General features: G+C 42.8%; 3 protein-coding genes across 3 annotated transcripts; 1 reads left to right on the top strand and 2 right to left on the bottom strand.

Annotated features, from left to right (window-relative positions):
- Positions 1–1,377: 1,377 nt before the first annotated feature.
- On the bottom strand, positions 1,378–7,560 carry YIPF1 (Yip1 domain family, member 1). Its single transcript, XM_009884606.1, has 9 exons — positions 7,502–7,560; positions 6,707–6,870; positions 5,938–6,018; positions 5,739–5,826; positions 5,491–5,607; positions 4,311–4,477; positions 3,508–3,690; positions 2,419–2,513; positions 1,378–1,437 (listed from the first exon to the last, which is right to left on the bottom strand). Exons 1-8 carry the CDS (start codon positions 7,530–7,532, stop codon positions 2,424–2,426), a joined length of 921 nt encoding a protein of 306 aa, XP_009882908.1. The 5' UTR covers positions 7,533–7,560; the 3' UTR covers positions 1,378–1,437; positions 2,419–2,423.
- A 962-nt stretch (positions 7,561–8,522) lies between these two features.
- DIO1 (deiodinase, iodothyronine, type I) lies at positions 8,523–12,704 on the top strand. Its single transcript, XM_009884605.1, is given in 4 exon segments — positions 8,523–8,853; positions 10,474–10,617; positions 11,959–12,158; positions 12,639–12,704. Coding segments are annotated over 4 exon segments (741 nt in total).
- A 1,108-nt stretch (positions 12,705–13,812) lies between these two features.
- HSPB11 (heat shock protein family B (small), member 11) lies at positions 13,813–15,942 on the bottom strand. Its single transcript, XM_009884819.1, has 4 exons — positions 15,783–15,942; positions 15,030–15,098; positions 14,410–14,453; positions 13,813–13,920 (listed from the first exon to the last, which is right to left on the bottom strand). The coding sequence occupies exons 1-4, from the start codon at positions 15,940–15,942 to the stop codon at positions 13,813–13,815; spliced, it is 381 nt and encodes a 126-aa protein (XP_009883121.1).
- Between the last annotated feature and the right edge of the window lie 377 nt (positions 15,943–16,319).

Here is a 16,319-nt window from a genome sequence, read left to right as displayed (position 1 = left end):
CCAGCAGGGCCCCTCAGCGCTGGCCTGAGGGACAGGAGAAAGCGTTACACAGCCCCGCGGGGAGGGAGGGCGCGGCTGAGGGGAAAGCAAGTTTGCTGACGACACCAAGCTGTGTGGAGGGGAGAGATGCCGTCCAGAGGGACCTGGACAGGCTGGAGAGGTGGGCATGTGCCAGCCTGATGAAGTTCAACAAGGCCATGTGCAAGGTCCTGCATCTGGGTCGGAGCAATCCCAAGCACAAACACAGGCTGGGCAAAGAATGGATTGAGAGCAGCCTCGAGGAGATGGACTTGGGGGTGTTGGTTGATGAGAAGCTCAACGTGAGCGGGCAATGTGCATTCGCAGCCCAGAAGGCCAACAGCATCCTGGGCTGCATCTAAAGCAGCATGGCCAGCAGGTCAAGGGACCCCACCCAGGATACTGCGTCCAGCTCTAGTGCCCCCAAGATAAGAAGCACATGGACCTGTTGGAGCAGGTCCAGAGGAGGGCCATGAATATCATAAGAGGGCTGGAGTGCCTCTCCTGTGAAGACAGGCTGAGAAAGTTGGGGCTGTTCATCTTGGAGAAGAGAAGGCTCTGGGGGGCCTCGTAGACCCTTCCAGTACCTGAAGGGGGCCTACAGGAAAGCTGGGGAGGGGCTCTTCATCAGGGAGTGTAGCGATAGGATGAGGGGTAATGGCTTCAAACTGGAAGAGGGGAGATCTAGCTTAGATATCGGGAAGAAATTTTTCACTGTGAGAGTAATGAGACACTGGAACAGGTTGCTCTGAGAAGTTGTGGATGGCCCATCCCTGGAAGTATTCAAGGCCAGGCTGGATGGGACTTTGAGCAACCCGGTTTACTGGGTGGTGTCCCTGTCTATGGCAGGGGGGTTGGAACTTGATGATTTTAAGTTCTTTAAGTTCTCTTCCAACTTATACCATTCTATGATTCTATAAAGAACACAGCTGGGCCTGGGAAAGCAGCATGGGAGCAGAAATCACTTTTGTGGCAGCATTTGGTACTGAGAGCGCTCAGCAGCTACATACACGTGCCTCGAGGTGGTTCAACAGTAACACAGCAAAATCCTGTCTCACCTCTGACCCACCTTCACACCTGTTAGCAAACCCTCTTGACAGCTTTCGAGGAGTAGTATTAGATCATTAACAAAATAAGAAATCACCTTCAGAACACTTTATTCAGAGGCAAAATAGTGTGGTGAGTGCAGACAAAATTTAAAAAAAAGAAAACCTGCTGTACAGAATTAAGATCAACAGTTCATTCTCCTTATGGATCCAGGCAGCTTCCAGTGAGTGTGGAGATGTCTGTTATGTCCATGGGACAGCGCTGTCCCTTCTTCTACAAAAAACTTCCCTTGTTCTGCAGATTCCATGTTCTTCAGTGAAAAAATAATCTAAGGTAAGATTACTGTACAGATGGAGAAACAGGCATTGTAATCTGAAAGAGAAATACAGCTCCTGTGAATATTATAGCTCCTCACAGGCACCAGAGGACACAATAAAGCACATATTTATATCTAACTACTAAAATTCATTACTGTCATTTAGAATCCTAATAGGCACCTGGGATGGGAAACTGATTTTACAGGAGGAAAGCTTCTAAAATTGATCTGAGTGATTAGATTGTGTCACAGCTAGTAATTTTTTATGACCGTTTTTGCTAGGCATATTTGGCGTTTTTTTTTTAATCTAATATAGCTTCTGCTCACTCTGATCTCCACATACACACTTGTGGCTGCTGTACTTGCAGAGGCCTAGCCTCTGCATGTCTAGTAGCCTTTTCCTGGACCTGCTCCATGTCTCAATCTCTCCAACGGAATTCAAATGTCATCTGCCGCTGGCAGCACTCCCAGCTACCAGGAAGCAGAATCTCAAACCATCCCACACAAGGAATGCAGTCCGTTTGGATGGCTCGGGCTCTGAGTCAGCCCTGCTCAGGGAGTCCCTGTACACAGAGCTGCTGCTCTGAAACACATTGTGACAAACATCAAGGGGAAAAAATCCAATTTACTTTTAACATTAAATGGAAGGGAAAATAGGAGTATAATAGTTTATTGCTTAAGTTTTACTTGTGCAGTACAAATTCTAACATTTTGGGGCTTTTGTAAGGGATTGAGGGAAAAATGCGTCTTTGAAATGACCTATGGGACTGAGTAGATTATTTAAATGTGTGTTTCTTTGCCAAGAGTAAACCTCAAAGAAAAGAAAGATAAGATGTCTTTGTTCCTCAGAGGCTTTTGCATTTTTATGGCTATACTTAAAACTTACAACTGGAAGAAAAGTTAATAAATGGCATTTATATATAGGTGCCATTTGGCAAAATCGGTCTGTTAAACCCTTTTCCACTCAACCATACTAATGGGGAAAGTTTCAAGATGTCTGTGATGATTACAGAAGAATGTTTAGATTGGATTCTTACCTTACTTACTGACTCTTTGTTATTACTGTTGTTCCATTGTGAGCAGGGATAATAGGTGCAGGAAAATCCAGTTCAGGGGCATCAAAAAAGTATGCCTATGTTGTAAGAGAGGAGAAAAAGACTGTTTAGAGAGAAACAAACAGTTCTGCCTCATCCCAGCTCTTTCCTTCCACACCGACTGTTCACAAGGTATAAACAGCACTGAAATGGCAAATTTGAAGCTTTTCTGTCTTTATCAGATTAGAAACACTCAATTAAAATGGTGCTCTAAACTATACTTTTAGATATAACAGAAGCTGAGGCCTTTGAAAAGATCGTCCTGGAAGGCATTGGATTTCAGATATTTATTTGACTGTTTGCTATTTTAACTGATGGAGCTCCAGGCAGGCTCTGGTGACAGAAGCCCCACTGAAGTCAGCTGCAAGTCTCCTCCTAACACAAGAGTTGTGTTTTGCCTTCGCCTGCCTACATGCTGAGCTGCGGGGAACCAAATCTATCTACTCTGGAAGCTGGGGGGAAGAGAACCGACGCCTGGACGATATCATTCTACCTACTGCAACAAAGAGATAATAAATAATGTCAGTTCTTATCACTATGTATTTCAGCAGTGTTAGGGTTTCTGTTTTCATAACGCTGATATCATAGAATCATATTTACTAAGTTCTAGGTTTATGTCTTCATACATAAAACTTGTAAGCTGACACTACATATTGAACATTTAATCGTTTTAAAGGATGAATTAAGCATAATACTCACTGGACTAAGCTGCAACTGGATACAATAAAGATTAATGCTTTGCTGATACTATGATGAATTCCCGAGAAGTTTCAGACTACTCTGTGAGTAAATTTGTGCTAGAGACATATTCATTATTGAGTTTGTTACTGTCACTGTCTAAGTCAGATTGGCATCAATTTTTGCTGTTTGAAATAACTGGAACTTTTACTTCGGAGGTTTTTCAGAAGTACTACTTCTTTCTTTATTAAAAAAGATTTTCCAGCAACCAGCCAACGCCTTCTTTCCTGCACCGTAATGTGTTGCCAGTCCCAGGAAATAAAAGATTTGAGAAAAGGAAAGGCAGTGTCATACCAAACAGCCGACAGCCAGCAGGGCATGAAGCAGAACAATAGTCCCCACGGTTGCCAGCGCAATCCTCCGGTTGTCATCTCGGACAGCAGGCCAAAAGGTCATCACCAAAACAGACCCCGAAAGGCACAAGGAGAACATCACCAGGACCCAGCGCACCACTTTTTGCGGAATAATCCATAAAATCTATAAAAGGGAGTAAAACGATTGTTAGAGACTGTGTGAAACAGGGATTCATTTATTTAACTCATTGTTCTGTGACATTTTATCACTTCCAGCCAATTTGTGCACAAATTAGCTCACACCTTATCTGATATGTCTCTGTTATTTGAGGAAAGAATAACAGCAAGAGCAGACATGACAAGAGCACATCCCCTGAGTTATGGCACTCTTTTCAAGGTTTGCCCCTTGCCAGATTGGCCCAGGATGGTCCCTTCTCGGGAAATGCATCCTCAGAACCTGCCCATCAGCGCTGCCACCCCACACACTGATGCCTGTACACTGGGAACACACACATCCCAATTCCTGAAGTTGCCTTAGTTGCCTGCGAGGCTCACCAGCAGCATCCTTGCTTGGATTTGCTGCCTCTGGGGAAATGACCTGTCCTGGGCTTTTCCAGGACCCACAAGACGTCTTTACATTAGACAAACAAAAAGCTTCATTCTAGCAAAGCAAAAGCAGCAAGTGATTTGCCCAGTCCCCGAGATTTTGACTAATAGGAACAATATTATAAGAAATAGGAGCTTTTCTAAAGCAGGACCTTTTTACAGGGCATGTAATAGAGGTGCACTCTAGGCCATACGTACCGCTGTGGGAATGTAAACAAAGAGGGAGTAACCATATACACACACTATCTCCAGGAACGAGTAGGACACAATGTTCATAACTTTACTGTTCCTCCACATCAAGAATCCCCAGAGAGCAAGGGGAACGAGCCAAGCGTAGGCATAAATCGTTGTTGCTGCTATGGACACTGGAAACATGACAAAAGATTTCACATTTTACTCAGACTACCAGCCAGAATCAAACGCGTAGAAGCATTTAGCCTGAAAACTAGAAAGCTACCTTTGAATTTACTTTCAAAATATAAAGTTTGAATTATTAATAAGCCGAGAACTTTGCATTTACATCCAGTTTACACCCACTACTTTGCCAGCACTTCAAGTTAGTTTAAAAGTAAAGACTCCAGAAAGTATTCTCTCAATATTTTCAATGTCTTCATTACACCTGTATACAAAATGCTGTCAGTTTCAGTGTGAAAAGAAGTGTCATAGAGGAAAGAAAAACCTCATCAAAAATGAGAATAGAATGCAGACATGCTAAAAGGAGAACACAGACAGGAGTGTCAAATCTGAAATTATTCAAGTGACTGGATTCCCAAGCAACAGCGTTCTTCCAAGTACACTATGGATTTTGGAAACAAACAGAAGCCATGTTCCTTGCAGGGATGGCAGTGTCCTTCAGACTGCAAGGATGGGCATAGACAATTGGCTCCTCGCTCAGAGTTTGCTGGGGCATGTTGTCAGTTGAGCATCTTTTGCTTATTTTCAAGTTTGCCAGAAGGTAACAGCTCCCAGCCCTCAGTCAGCAATATCGGTAATATTCTAACTTTCTGCCTGAGGCCTGCAGGCTCCTAGGAGGCCGTGGATCCAGAAAGGCACCTACAGAAGCACCACAGTGGCCACTGCTGGGCTTTCCCTCTCTGTACAAGGGGACATTCACTAAGGCTAGAAAAATAACTGCTCTAATTACTCCTGCCTGCTCTACTAAAACTCTGACTACTTTATACTCTGGGGGAGTAAGGTTCTGCCAGTTACAGCTCACTTTAAGGGTTTCACATCTCTAAGAATACAAAGAGAGCAATCGATCAAAAGAGACTGCTAAATCAAAGCTGTGACCTGTTTTTACATTACTTCACTAGCACATTAAAAAGCACCAAAACAAAACAACCCACGAACCTCAGGACTGCTTCGACTACTTACAAACCTTTTCTGAACTCGGGCACATAGTGGTATGTTGGTTTGCCCAGATGCATGAAGAAATTTGAGAGGTTGCCACTAACGGCAATGGTAAAGACGAGTGTGGCACATATCCAAAAGGGACCTTAAAAAGAAAAAAGCAAGTTCAGTAATAACTCCTCTTGCCCTCTTGTTTTTTTTAAGGTTAGCAAGTAAAAGGGAATACAAACTCAAAGCATTTAGCAGAGAAAAGAACTTCTCACACCTCAAACTTACCATAAAGGTCAGGATTGCTGCGGATATACAGCCTTACAAAGTTCTTCCCTGGTACTGGGAAAACTGAACCTTTGATTCTGTCTAGGACCTATGAAAACATACAGATTTGTCTGACTGAAGATGCAAAACAGAAAAAAGCCTCAATATCTGGATAAAGCATAGCTCAGACAATAGCTCTTCTCTGGAACGGAGTATTAACCTGGTAAGTGTCCACATCAAAGAACGTCTGGTAGTACTCAAATGTCCAGAAAGGGGCGCTTTTTTTCTGTCCTGCAAGCAGCTGTACAGGGGGGAAAAGACAACAAGAAAAACATTACAAGCATGCAATTTATGTTTTACTAGTTCATTTACACAATAGTTAAATGATTTCTGTACCCGGACAGAAAACAAACTGAACAGGATGACGCTTGCCATTTAATGGTTTCCCTTTCCACCACCAATATTTGTTAACGGCAGCTAGTTTTATCTCCCTGCAAGCACAATAATAGCCTGGGGTTCTAAAGAGCCGCCAGATACTGTCTTCCACATCATTTATAACACGTCTCCATCGGTATCACAAGTTGCCTCGCTGCCATTGACAGCTGCATTAGCTGAGCCTTCAGACAAGCCCTGGTTGTTTCAAAGTTTCCTGCTGTCCTGCCAGAGTCACCAACCCCACAGCAGAACCGACAGAAACAAACACGGTGCTGGGTTTTCAGCTGCTGCTGCGCTCACGTCCTGGCATATTTGTTTAGCTTAAAACACCGCCTTTTCAGTTCAATTTCCTAGGCTGCAAACCACAACAGCTGAAGAGCCAACGCGCGTTTACTTCTGCCAACTCTGCAATTGAGAAAGTAACCTGTGACAAAGAAGAAGCAAAGTTTTAAGTTACCCAGAATGAATTGCTGGTGTCTTCTAGAAATACCTCAGTGCTGTCAGCACCATTTGTATACATGCCAATAGAGGCACTTTAGGTATAAGAGCATTACCTCTGTTTTATCGGAGTCATCGGTCCCCAGTAATTCATCATCCTCTTCTCTCCCTGGCTCCTGCAGACGGCCGTGCTGATTCTTGGAGATTTCAGCTGGCTCGTCAATGCTTATTGTGGTAGCGTCAGGGTTTGCTGCAAGCAAATTAGCTGCATCGTCAAATTCTGCAAATAAGTACATTACAAGAGAGGCAATGATCAAGCTACCAAAATGTTTGCCTTTGTGGCTCAAAAACCTGCATTAAGACCCCTACACAGCCCAAGGCAGGATGCATCACTCATTTAGGCATGTCAAATACAATCAGTTTCTTAAAGCCCAAACTGACGCAGATCAAGCTGAACGCTTACTTTATTGATAAAGTGTGAGAACTTTTTTTCCTGCTAATCTGCTGATGTTATGATAAAGCACCACGACTGGAGCCTGCCTTTCCTTCCAGCCAGCAGCCCCGACCTGAGAACCCGCAGGCCTCTGCCAGAGCAGGGGGAAGCTGCCTCATTTTCATCCTCCCCAAAAATCAGTTCCTTTTCAGACCTGCATTTATTTGTCAATATGAAAGTACAGCCCATTCCAAACGTCTTCAGCTTTCCCCTCCCTCCCTCCAGGGAGGGTTCCCGCCAGCACAGGTGACACTCTGGCGCTCGCCGACAGCACAGTCCCACCTCAGGAAGCCGGAGCCGTTCCTGACGCTACTGGCAAACCTCCAGAGAGCCTTTTTCCTCACAGAAAGCCCAGAAATCCTTCCCGGCCTCTCAGCGTTTGAGCCCTCGCCAGCTGGGCCCCAAACCCCACCTTTACCTTGGAATTTGAGGTCATCCACAGCCGCCATCCGCCCGCTGGGCTGAGGAGCGGGGCCCCGCGCCCTCTCACCTTTTTTTGACCGCAGCCGCTGCGTGGCGTCAGCCAATCAGCAGCGTCGCTGCACCCCTCTCCTTCCCCGCCTCTCGTCGCGCCGGCCAATCAGGGCCCACGCTGTGCTTCCTCTTCCGCCTCCGCCCTCCTCCTTAAAGAGCCCGCGGCGCCCTGCGCGGCAGGTGTTACAGGGGCGGGGCACCCGCTTCTGTGTTTACGTGTTATATGCACACACATACAGATTTTAAATATAGTTACATGTTTATAGATTCTATTATAGATACATATTCTATATTTTATATATAATTACATAAAAATATTTTTATAACTAGATATTATTCTATATTTTATATTTTTATATGTTATATATAGGGAGACATATATTTCTGGGGCACCCCCCAGCCCCACAGTGACAAGTAGTGGCGTGCGGCAGCACCCCAGAGGAGGCAGAGCTATAGGAACGGGGCACCGTTGGCAGAGCCCGTGCAAAATGCAAATGGAGGCATCAATCCAAGGCCCAGAGCGTCACCATCGATGTTGCGGCACGGAAACACGCGAGCTCCGAGCTCTGCATGTGCGGGGTCTCAACACGGAACGGCTGGCAGGATCAGACCCTCGGGTCCCGCCGACATAACTTCTACTTTCAGCCTGCGGCTCTGGGAAAACACCCCGATTCGTCTCTTCTCATTAGTAAAATACACGATGTATTTGTGAATAAGCCTATTAACTGTGCAGCCAGCACTAAAAATGTACCCGTCACTGTAATTAATGCCTTTGGCGTCGATGGAGACAGTGTGGCTGACGGGCTCTTCGCTCACGCAGACACTGACGTCCACGGAGAGGTGACGGCATGCAACGGCAAGGCAGAAATTTGGCCAAACACGTGAACGTTTTTCCTCCCCCTGTACCTTTGCCCCTGCCATCGTGCTGCGTTCCCATCGGAGGCGGTCAGACGTCCTCCACCACGATGTTCGGAGTCAGGATATTCCTACAAAAAATTCTGATTTTTCTGCACGTTACTGCGTCCGTTGTTGTTGGCAAAACACTGATGATACTGTTCCCCAATGCCATGAAAAGATACATCCTAAAACAGGGCGAAAAGAGCAGAATGAACGAGAATCCAAAGTTCAGCTACGAAAACTGGGGTCCGACTTTTTTCAGCTTCGAGTATTTGCTCTTTGTGCTGAAGGTGAAGTGGAAGAGGCTGGAGGATGAAGCCTACGAGGGACATCCTGCTCCCAACACGCCGGTGGTGACTTTCAACGGTGAAGTTCGTGACCTCTTGGATTTCATGCAAGGTGAGTAAACGGGCCATGTAGGTGGGTTTGGTTTGCCGAGACGAGAAACGAGAAGAGGCTGCTGAGGGAACAGGGATGGGCAGCTGGCGCGAGAACTTGTGGCATGGCAGAGCAGAATTCACTGGACGGGAAAGGAGCAGCACATCCACTCCAGCTGTCTGCCTCCCAATTTTCAAAAATAACCCGTGTTTATCGTCCTGGCTACGACATCCCTCCATGCCAGTAAGCTGATGAACCTCTTGCAAAAGCTGGCTCTGCCTGGAAATACCTCTTCGCTGAAAGCCAAGAGAGTAATTGATTTTAGGGAGAGAAGACCCAGAATCGGAACCGTGTGCGGTGATTCACGACTCTTGGCTGTCATTCCCTGTACGTACAGAAAGCCCCACACCAGCGCCCTTTGCCAGCACAAAGCCTAGAAAGCACACGGTGGGTTTTTTCCAGATTCGAAGTGGCTAGAAATGAACCAGAAGAAAAAGAAGTTGCTTTGTACTTTGTCCACTGCCTCCCGCAGAGTTGTCTGTAGAATGTGGAATTAATCATTAAGCTGCAGTCTCAATCCCCATGGGAGGGATTACACCATTCTCTAACTCTGCTTTTCTAATTTATTTTTTTTTTTCTATAGAAAATAGGATGCAAATTTGGAAAAGAGACAGACAATATCTACAGGAAGGTATCCCCTCTATTAGATACTTTAGGATGTGGATCTATGCTAACAGCGCTCTTTGAATTTAAGCCCAGCAAGAAGGAAGATCTTGAACAAATTTCAGAGAATTTAGAATAACCATAGACTAAAAGACGTGCTTAAAAATCTCTCTCAAGTTCCCTTAAATTGAGGCCTTGCAAACAGATGCTAACACCTGTGGGCACATACCCTGTTAATTTGTAAGCAACTGCATAAACACTTTTGCCAGTGGCTTGTGTAACACTAGTTTAATAAATAATAATATATAACCCCAGTCCTGTTTGGACAGGAAATTGCAGAAATACACTGAAAGCATGAAAGCCCGTGAGGCAGGACTGAAAAGTGCAGCTTCCGCTCAGCTCAGCTGGAACTGACACCTCTGAAAAAAATCACTACACAGCCACTGGGTTCATTAAAAGGCATCGGGACTCTGTGCTGACACGTCCACCCCTGAACCGATGTCCTTTGAAGAACCTTGCAGATGATCATGGCTAATATTTTTGAAGTTCCTTCGTATGAAGGACCTTGGGGAGCCTGTGCCATGCTGCACGCTCTACATCCATTTTAGACCAGTTCCCTATCCCAACATGTTGGTAACTGGAGCACTGGCTTTTCTGATGAGGATGTGAGGGAAGCCATGGGACCGGACAGTGCCTCCTGCTTTTGCCAAGGAAAGGGTCCCCCTCAGTTGAGCTCCTTGCTCTTGGCTCAGCTTAGAGCCGGGCAAGGGAAAAAGACAGCACCTCTGTGCCTGCTTTGCATAGACACAGATATTCTGCTGCCAATTTTAATGTCCTAAGAAGAAAGTTATGGGGTAAGTGACTTCGCTACTGTTGCCCAGGAAACTCTGCGGCAGAGGCTCAATTCAGTGTATGTATTTAATTCTGTCCTTCCTCCCAACACCGATTTAACCACAAACTGTCCTGTTTTTTTTCCAGATAACCGACCTTTAATCCTGAATTTTGGAAGTTGCACCTGACCTTCGTTTATGTTAAAATTTGATGAGTTCAACAAGCTCATCAAAGATTTCAGCTCAATAGCAGATTTCCTTATCATCTACATCGAAGAAGCTCATGCAGTAGGTACAGTACAAATATCACAGTAATGCCTACCAAAACTTCAGACGCATCGTTCCCTTTAGGAAGAGAAGTATTTTAGCAAAGGAGGGAACTGCAAACGGGAAATAAACCTCTCTCAAATCAAAAGTGGCAACACCAAATTTCGGCACCAATTTGTGTCCCTAATTCTCCTAAGTTTTACTCACACATCTGACTTTACACTGAGGTACTCTGGCTGAAGGCAGTCATCTCTGTGAAGATGAGTACTATCTTCACTACGCTTCCCCTCAGCGTTAGTACAGCTCCTTCTGATATTTAAAAAGAAAAACAAAAAACAACGAAAAACATTTAAGAGAACAAAGGTTTAAGTATACGATGCCAGTATGTGTTACATGTTAAAAAAAAATAAAATCAGTTTAACATGTCTCAAGAACAGGAGGCAAACTCTTAATACTCTCCATTTGAAAAATTCAGCAAACTGTACACGCTTTTTTATCTACACCAGACTCTAAGTAACACATTGGCACTGATTTTATCCCAGGGTTAAGGTGGTTTTCTAAAACGTAACATTTACAGTTTTCAAGTTTTCTAACAATACCTCACTTTCAATAGTTGAGAAAAAGATAACTCAGTCATCAAAAACTTCTACTAGTTTCTGCTTTACTAGGAAGGGTTGCGTGCAGATCTGTGTGTGTGTATTTCTGAAAGAGGAAGGTGTGCCCTGGCTCAAGTATGTTTCACTTCTCACAGATCTGCAATTTTGTTTTATAGGCTCAATAAGCAGAATCAGGCAGAATGAACAGTACGATTGTTGAGACTGTGCTAAATGAATGGGTATCAGTTGGCACCGCTACTTACCATTTTAAAATCTCCTCCTCTGTGCCAATAATTTTGACAAACCTTACCTAAATAGGATAGAACTCCCCACCTGATATCTCTCTAATGTTGACTTACGTAGGAAAATACATCAAATATTTCTGAGTCCAGGGCAAGAGGAAAATATAGCTTGCCCAAATAAAAGGGGGAAAAAAAAAAAAAGACCATAGGACTATTTACTTGAAAAGCTGTAGCGCTCATATTCAGAGGTGGGGGGGGCAAAGCTTTCACTTCAATGGCGAGTTTTGGTGTCAGGAGTAAATTGCAGTACTATTTTAACACAGTTTTGGGGTATTACACACAGTACATAGAATCATAGAATGGTGAGAGTTGAAAGGGACCTTAAAGCTCATCTCGTTCCAACCCCCCTGCCATGGCCAGGGACGCCTTCCACTAGACCAGGTTGCTCAAAGCCCCATCCAGCCTGGCCTCCACCCTTAGCACCTATTCAGAATGTTCCTTGCTAAATCCCTTTCTCATTTGTTTTAGATGGATGGGCTTTCAAAAACAATATTGTTATTAAAAATCACAGAAGCCTTGAAGATCGAAAAATTGCAGCACAATTTCTTCAGAAAAATAATCCTTTATGTCCAGTGGTTTTAGACACTATGGAAAACCTGAGCAGTTCAAAATACGCTGCATTGCCAGAACGACTGTACATACTTCAAAGAGGGAAGGTCATCTACAAGGTAAAAAATATCAACAATAATAATGAGCACAATATATTGGGATTTTTAAATTTCAAAATAATTTGAGAATTTTTACATTTAACTCAGTATTTCATTCTGTTTCAGAACTAGTAATTTCACAATTCACTGTAAGTGGAAAGAAAAGGACTTGCAGCAAAACCAGTCTGGGCCTTCATAAAGTACATATTTGATGTATACCTCAGTCCTGCTCAAATATTTATCTTTTGGCTCATTAGGAAACCTAAGTACATCTAAGCTGTGAGATCCAGGAACGCTTTCCAGCTCCAGGATCCAGATGTTGGCCCTGTCCCAGTTACACAGCAGGGTGTAACCTGCGCGTGCACCATCTCCCACGCGATGGCTGCCATGCAAAGGAAGCTCAAGCACACCTGCCCACGCTTCTGGTGCAACTGCTGCGCGCGAAAAGGACTGCTGCTTTCTCTACTTGAGCATCACTTTGTAATTTTATTGCCTTTGCAGGGAGGAGTGGGGCCTTGGAATTATCACCCCCAAGAAATACGCGCCGTCCTGGAAAAACTGAAATAGAAAAAGGGCTTCAGAGTAAAGGCTATCTGGATAAAAAAGCTCAATTAATAAGTTTTCATAGAACTAAGTGTAAGAAGAAAAAAAAGAATTTAAAAATAACAACAGTGACAACAAGAATCTAAAGAACACCTGTAATATAGTTCATTATGTGTTTGTCTAGAGGTTTTCAAGTCTCATCACAACAACTCCAACTACTGCACTGTAGTATCTTACTACACTTAAAGCAATGAATAGTAGTTGGCTCCACTGAGCTGTCAGGACTGGACACCAATGTTTACATTTGTAAGGAATACCCTGCAGGACAAACTTCAGGGGTGGTGACATTTGCAAAAGTTGACTGGCATGCAAAACAACTGATTTCATATTACTATCTTTCTCTTGTATACATGAAATTTTCCTAAATGTTCACTTTCACTGACTTCAGAAGGCTTCTGAATAAGACAATCTCCGTCAGCATTTGTTTCTATTAATATTTGTTATGACGGTCATAGCATAAAGCACAGAGGGCTGTGACCTGATTGTAGAAAATATTTATAGAAACAAGGGATTGATCTGCAATTATTAAAAATCTATCAGAGCACTTAATGTGGCTTCAGATTATTTCCCCCCCTGTCCTGCCCCTTTCCCCCCGGGTTATTTCTAAGCATTAGCAGATTTTGTATTCAGCCTACTAATCTTGAACCATTTGAGTTGATGAGAAAGTTACCAATTTAAGAACTTTTGAAGGGCTCGTTTGACAGTAGGAAGTAATAACTCCTAGTTAAATACTTCGCACTTTTTTGTATATTAACATACTAATTTAAACGGACTCAGTTATGTTCAAATGTTCTAGGATAACAGTCTAGGTTATAAAACGAGAAAGCTGTTACTATCAACAAGAATACTGCATTGCGGTTGGACTCGATCTTAAAGGTCTTTTGCAACCTAAATGATTCTATTCTATTCCATACATTAAACCGGTGCGGAATACATACTACATCCATACCTTCAAAAAACACTTTAATACAAGGTTTTAGTAATAAATATTATGTGCACTACAGGTATCAAAATGTAACTTCTTTATTAAAAAAAAAAAGAAACAAAACTGAGGCACAAATTTCAGCTGGACTTAAGTGTTTTCTGCAGTGCCCTCTGCCATCACCCGGTGCACTGATACAAAATGATCAAAGGCAGATTTGATGATGAAACGCAAGTAAGTTGCTTGGAAATCAGGAAGCTGTAGAAGGAAAAAAAATGTTATTGCATTTTCCGTAATAATATCACTATCAAACATTTGCAGAAGTTTGTTAGACAGAAGGATCTAGTTATTTCTCTGTCTGTTTTCAAATTACACATAAATCAAGCTCTTTTAATGCATCTAGCCAGCTTCAGAGCTTCTTTAGATGACAGCAATTCAAAAAAGTCCCATTCCTCCCGATTAGTGCAGTCTTTAAGGCAACAACTGAGGGAGGAAAGATGGGCACACTTCTAGAAAGAGCTCCTTCACAGAGTTACAAGCAGTAGGCAGGTGTAATTTCATACCGTAATCTACAAAGGAGCAGTCAGGAAGTGCAATTTCATACCATGATCTACAAATTCCTGTATCTAACATCAACTTAGCAGTAATTGTAAATAAAGACATGTTTTGGATTTTCATGGTTTCTCCCTTGTTAGTCTGGACATCCCATTTCATGAACCAGTAGAGATGTACACTGTAAATACTCACTGGAAATTCTTCCATTTGAAGCTGTCCTTCTGTGTGTTGCAAATCTAGAAAATATATTTTAAAGCATATAATGAAGAATAACATGTAATGCTGTGAAAAGTTTTCAAGAGAGTTTAAGGACTATGAACTTACACTGCATACAGAAATTGCCTGGGGTTTTTTTGGGGGGGCGGTATTTTTTGTTTGGTTTTGTTTTACAAGGTGACTTAAGAGAACAAATATTTTTTGCAATATCCCAGTGTATATATCCCACTCATTACACTGTTTTATAAAATGTCACCCATTAAGAAAACCCCAAAACACAAACCCAACCAATGCATGAAATGGCACTCTATTATACTATGTAAATATGTTTTTAATTTTTGGAACATAAAAGCAAATGCACAAGCAGTGCTTTTAGCCCTTATACAGCATTTTACATCTCCAAACTGCTACAGAGACCAGCAGTGTTCATAAACTTCATTCAAATGTGACTATTACATTAATGTCCTAATAAAACAATCATCAAGCCACACTTGACTACTCAACAAATAGACATGGGGTTAAAATGACTCACTGAAAAAGATCAACATTATTCCCACAAAATCCCCACCGCTTCACGGTTATAGTCAAAATCTTACCTTTTTCAATGCACTCTTCAAAACCTACTGGGTCTTTAGATACACTTTTTTCAATCCTCAAGGTCCGCACTAAAATATATATATACATTTAAAATATCAATACGAATCCTGATGCATTGATGATGATATTTATTGCATCACTTTTCATCTACAAAGCACTTTAAAAGCACTAACTAATCATTCTTTTTCTAACTTATGGGGCTGAACTGTAATAAAACCAACATTCTCATGTTGAAGGTTGGACAAACAATGACAAGTTTTCATGTCTTTTGCACAGCCTCTGTTAATGGTCAAGCTGCTGTCTCCATGCTCTGACCCCATAAGAGACCTTTCTAGTTTAGAACTCAGATTTTCCTTCACATTATTTTAAAAAGTAAGACTAAGAGAGGTCTGTCCTACTAAACTATTAAAAACAATATTCAAAATAAATCATTAAAAGAGTAAGTATTGTAGTCCTGTCCTTTAAATTAGAACCGCCATCACTGTGCAACAGAAGTTAATTATAAGCTCAAAATACAAGGTGTTTTAAGGACAAAAATCAGTGCAGGTGGGTGGATTTTCCATCTTTTTATTTATGAAAAACTTTGAACGTGAAGGACAAGTGCTTTGTTCAGTTAAATGAAGCTCTATGAATTAAATTCAGCTTTATAAGTGACTACTTACAGAATGTGACACTGCTGTGAGAATTTACATAGGCGCAAGCACACACTTTAACACAGTCCCTATTACATACTGCAATACATTAAGCCTTACCCAAGTAACACTGGATTGCGACTTTGCTGATTTTTACGCATTTAGGAAAACCAATAATGAATTCCTGTGGGAACATGCCTGTCGTCGTCCAAAAAGTTTCTGAACTTCTGTGGAGAGAACAGGACAAAACCCCCACCTGCAGCTTTCCATCTATAACCATCTTGAAAGAAATTTATCACAAAAAAAAAAAAAATGGTTGCAAACCCATTTTTATTTGGGGTATTTTAAGCAAACCCCTGCATGACTAAGAGGGAAGCACTTTGGAGGCATTAATACTTTAATGTTCAGACTCTGTACCACAGAAGGACTGACAAACGATGGACGGTCCCAGAAAACAAAATGAAACAACAACAACAAAAAAAAAAACCAACCCAAAACCCACCCCAAACCGGTTAAATTATGTGCCAACCCGAGCGGGAAGGCAACGGACCGAGCACCGGCAACACCAGGAGGGCTTTTTGGGGGGGAGCGGCCGCCCCGGAGGAACCGCTTCCCGCCGGAGCCCGCACTCCCCTCACGGCCCCTCAGCGCCCCCCT

This window comes from Charadrius vociferus, unplaced genomic scaffold (assembly GCF_000708025.1).
Source record: "Charadrius vociferus isolate BGI_N301 unplaced genomic scaffold, ASM70802v2 scaffold163, whole genome shotgun sequence".
Taxonomy (NCBI): Eukaryota; Metazoa; Chordata; class Aves; order Charadriiformes; family Charadriidae; genus Charadrius; species Charadrius vociferus.
The sequence above is the reverse complement of the archived record's forward strand: the minus strand, read 5'-3'. Positions and strand labels throughout refer to the sequence as shown.

What these genes read in the sequence shown, in the direction of transcription:
- YIPF1 (XM_009884606.1), bottom strand. Translation starts at nt 7,532, where the DNA reads ATGGCGGCTGTGGATGACCTCAAATTCCAAG. An exon ending in ATGACTCCGATAAAACAGAG is followed by an intron (nt 6,019 to 6,706) that starts GTAATGCTCTTA and finishes CCCCCTGTACAG; the next exon opens with CTGCTTGCAGGACAGAAAAA. An exon ending in TGTGCCCGAGTTCAGAAAAG is followed by an intron (nt 4,478 to 5,490) that starts GTTTGTAAGTAG and finishes TCATGTTTCCAG; the next exon opens with TGTCCATAGCAGCAACAACG.
- HSPB11 (XM_009884819.1), bottom strand. Translation starts at nt 15,942, where the DNA reads ATGGTTATAGATGGAAAGCTGCAGGTGGGGGTTTTGTCCTGTTCTCTC. An exon ending in TGAAGAGTGCATTGAAAAAG is followed by an intron (nt 14,454 to 15,029) that starts GTAAGATTTTGA and finishes TATATTTTCTAG; the next exon opens with ATTTGCAACACACAGAAGGA. An exon ending in TTCAAATGGAAGAATTTCCA is followed by an intron (nt 13,921 to 14,409) that starts GTGAGTATTTAC and finishes TTCCTTCTACAG; the next exon opens with CTTCCTGATTTCCAAGCAAC.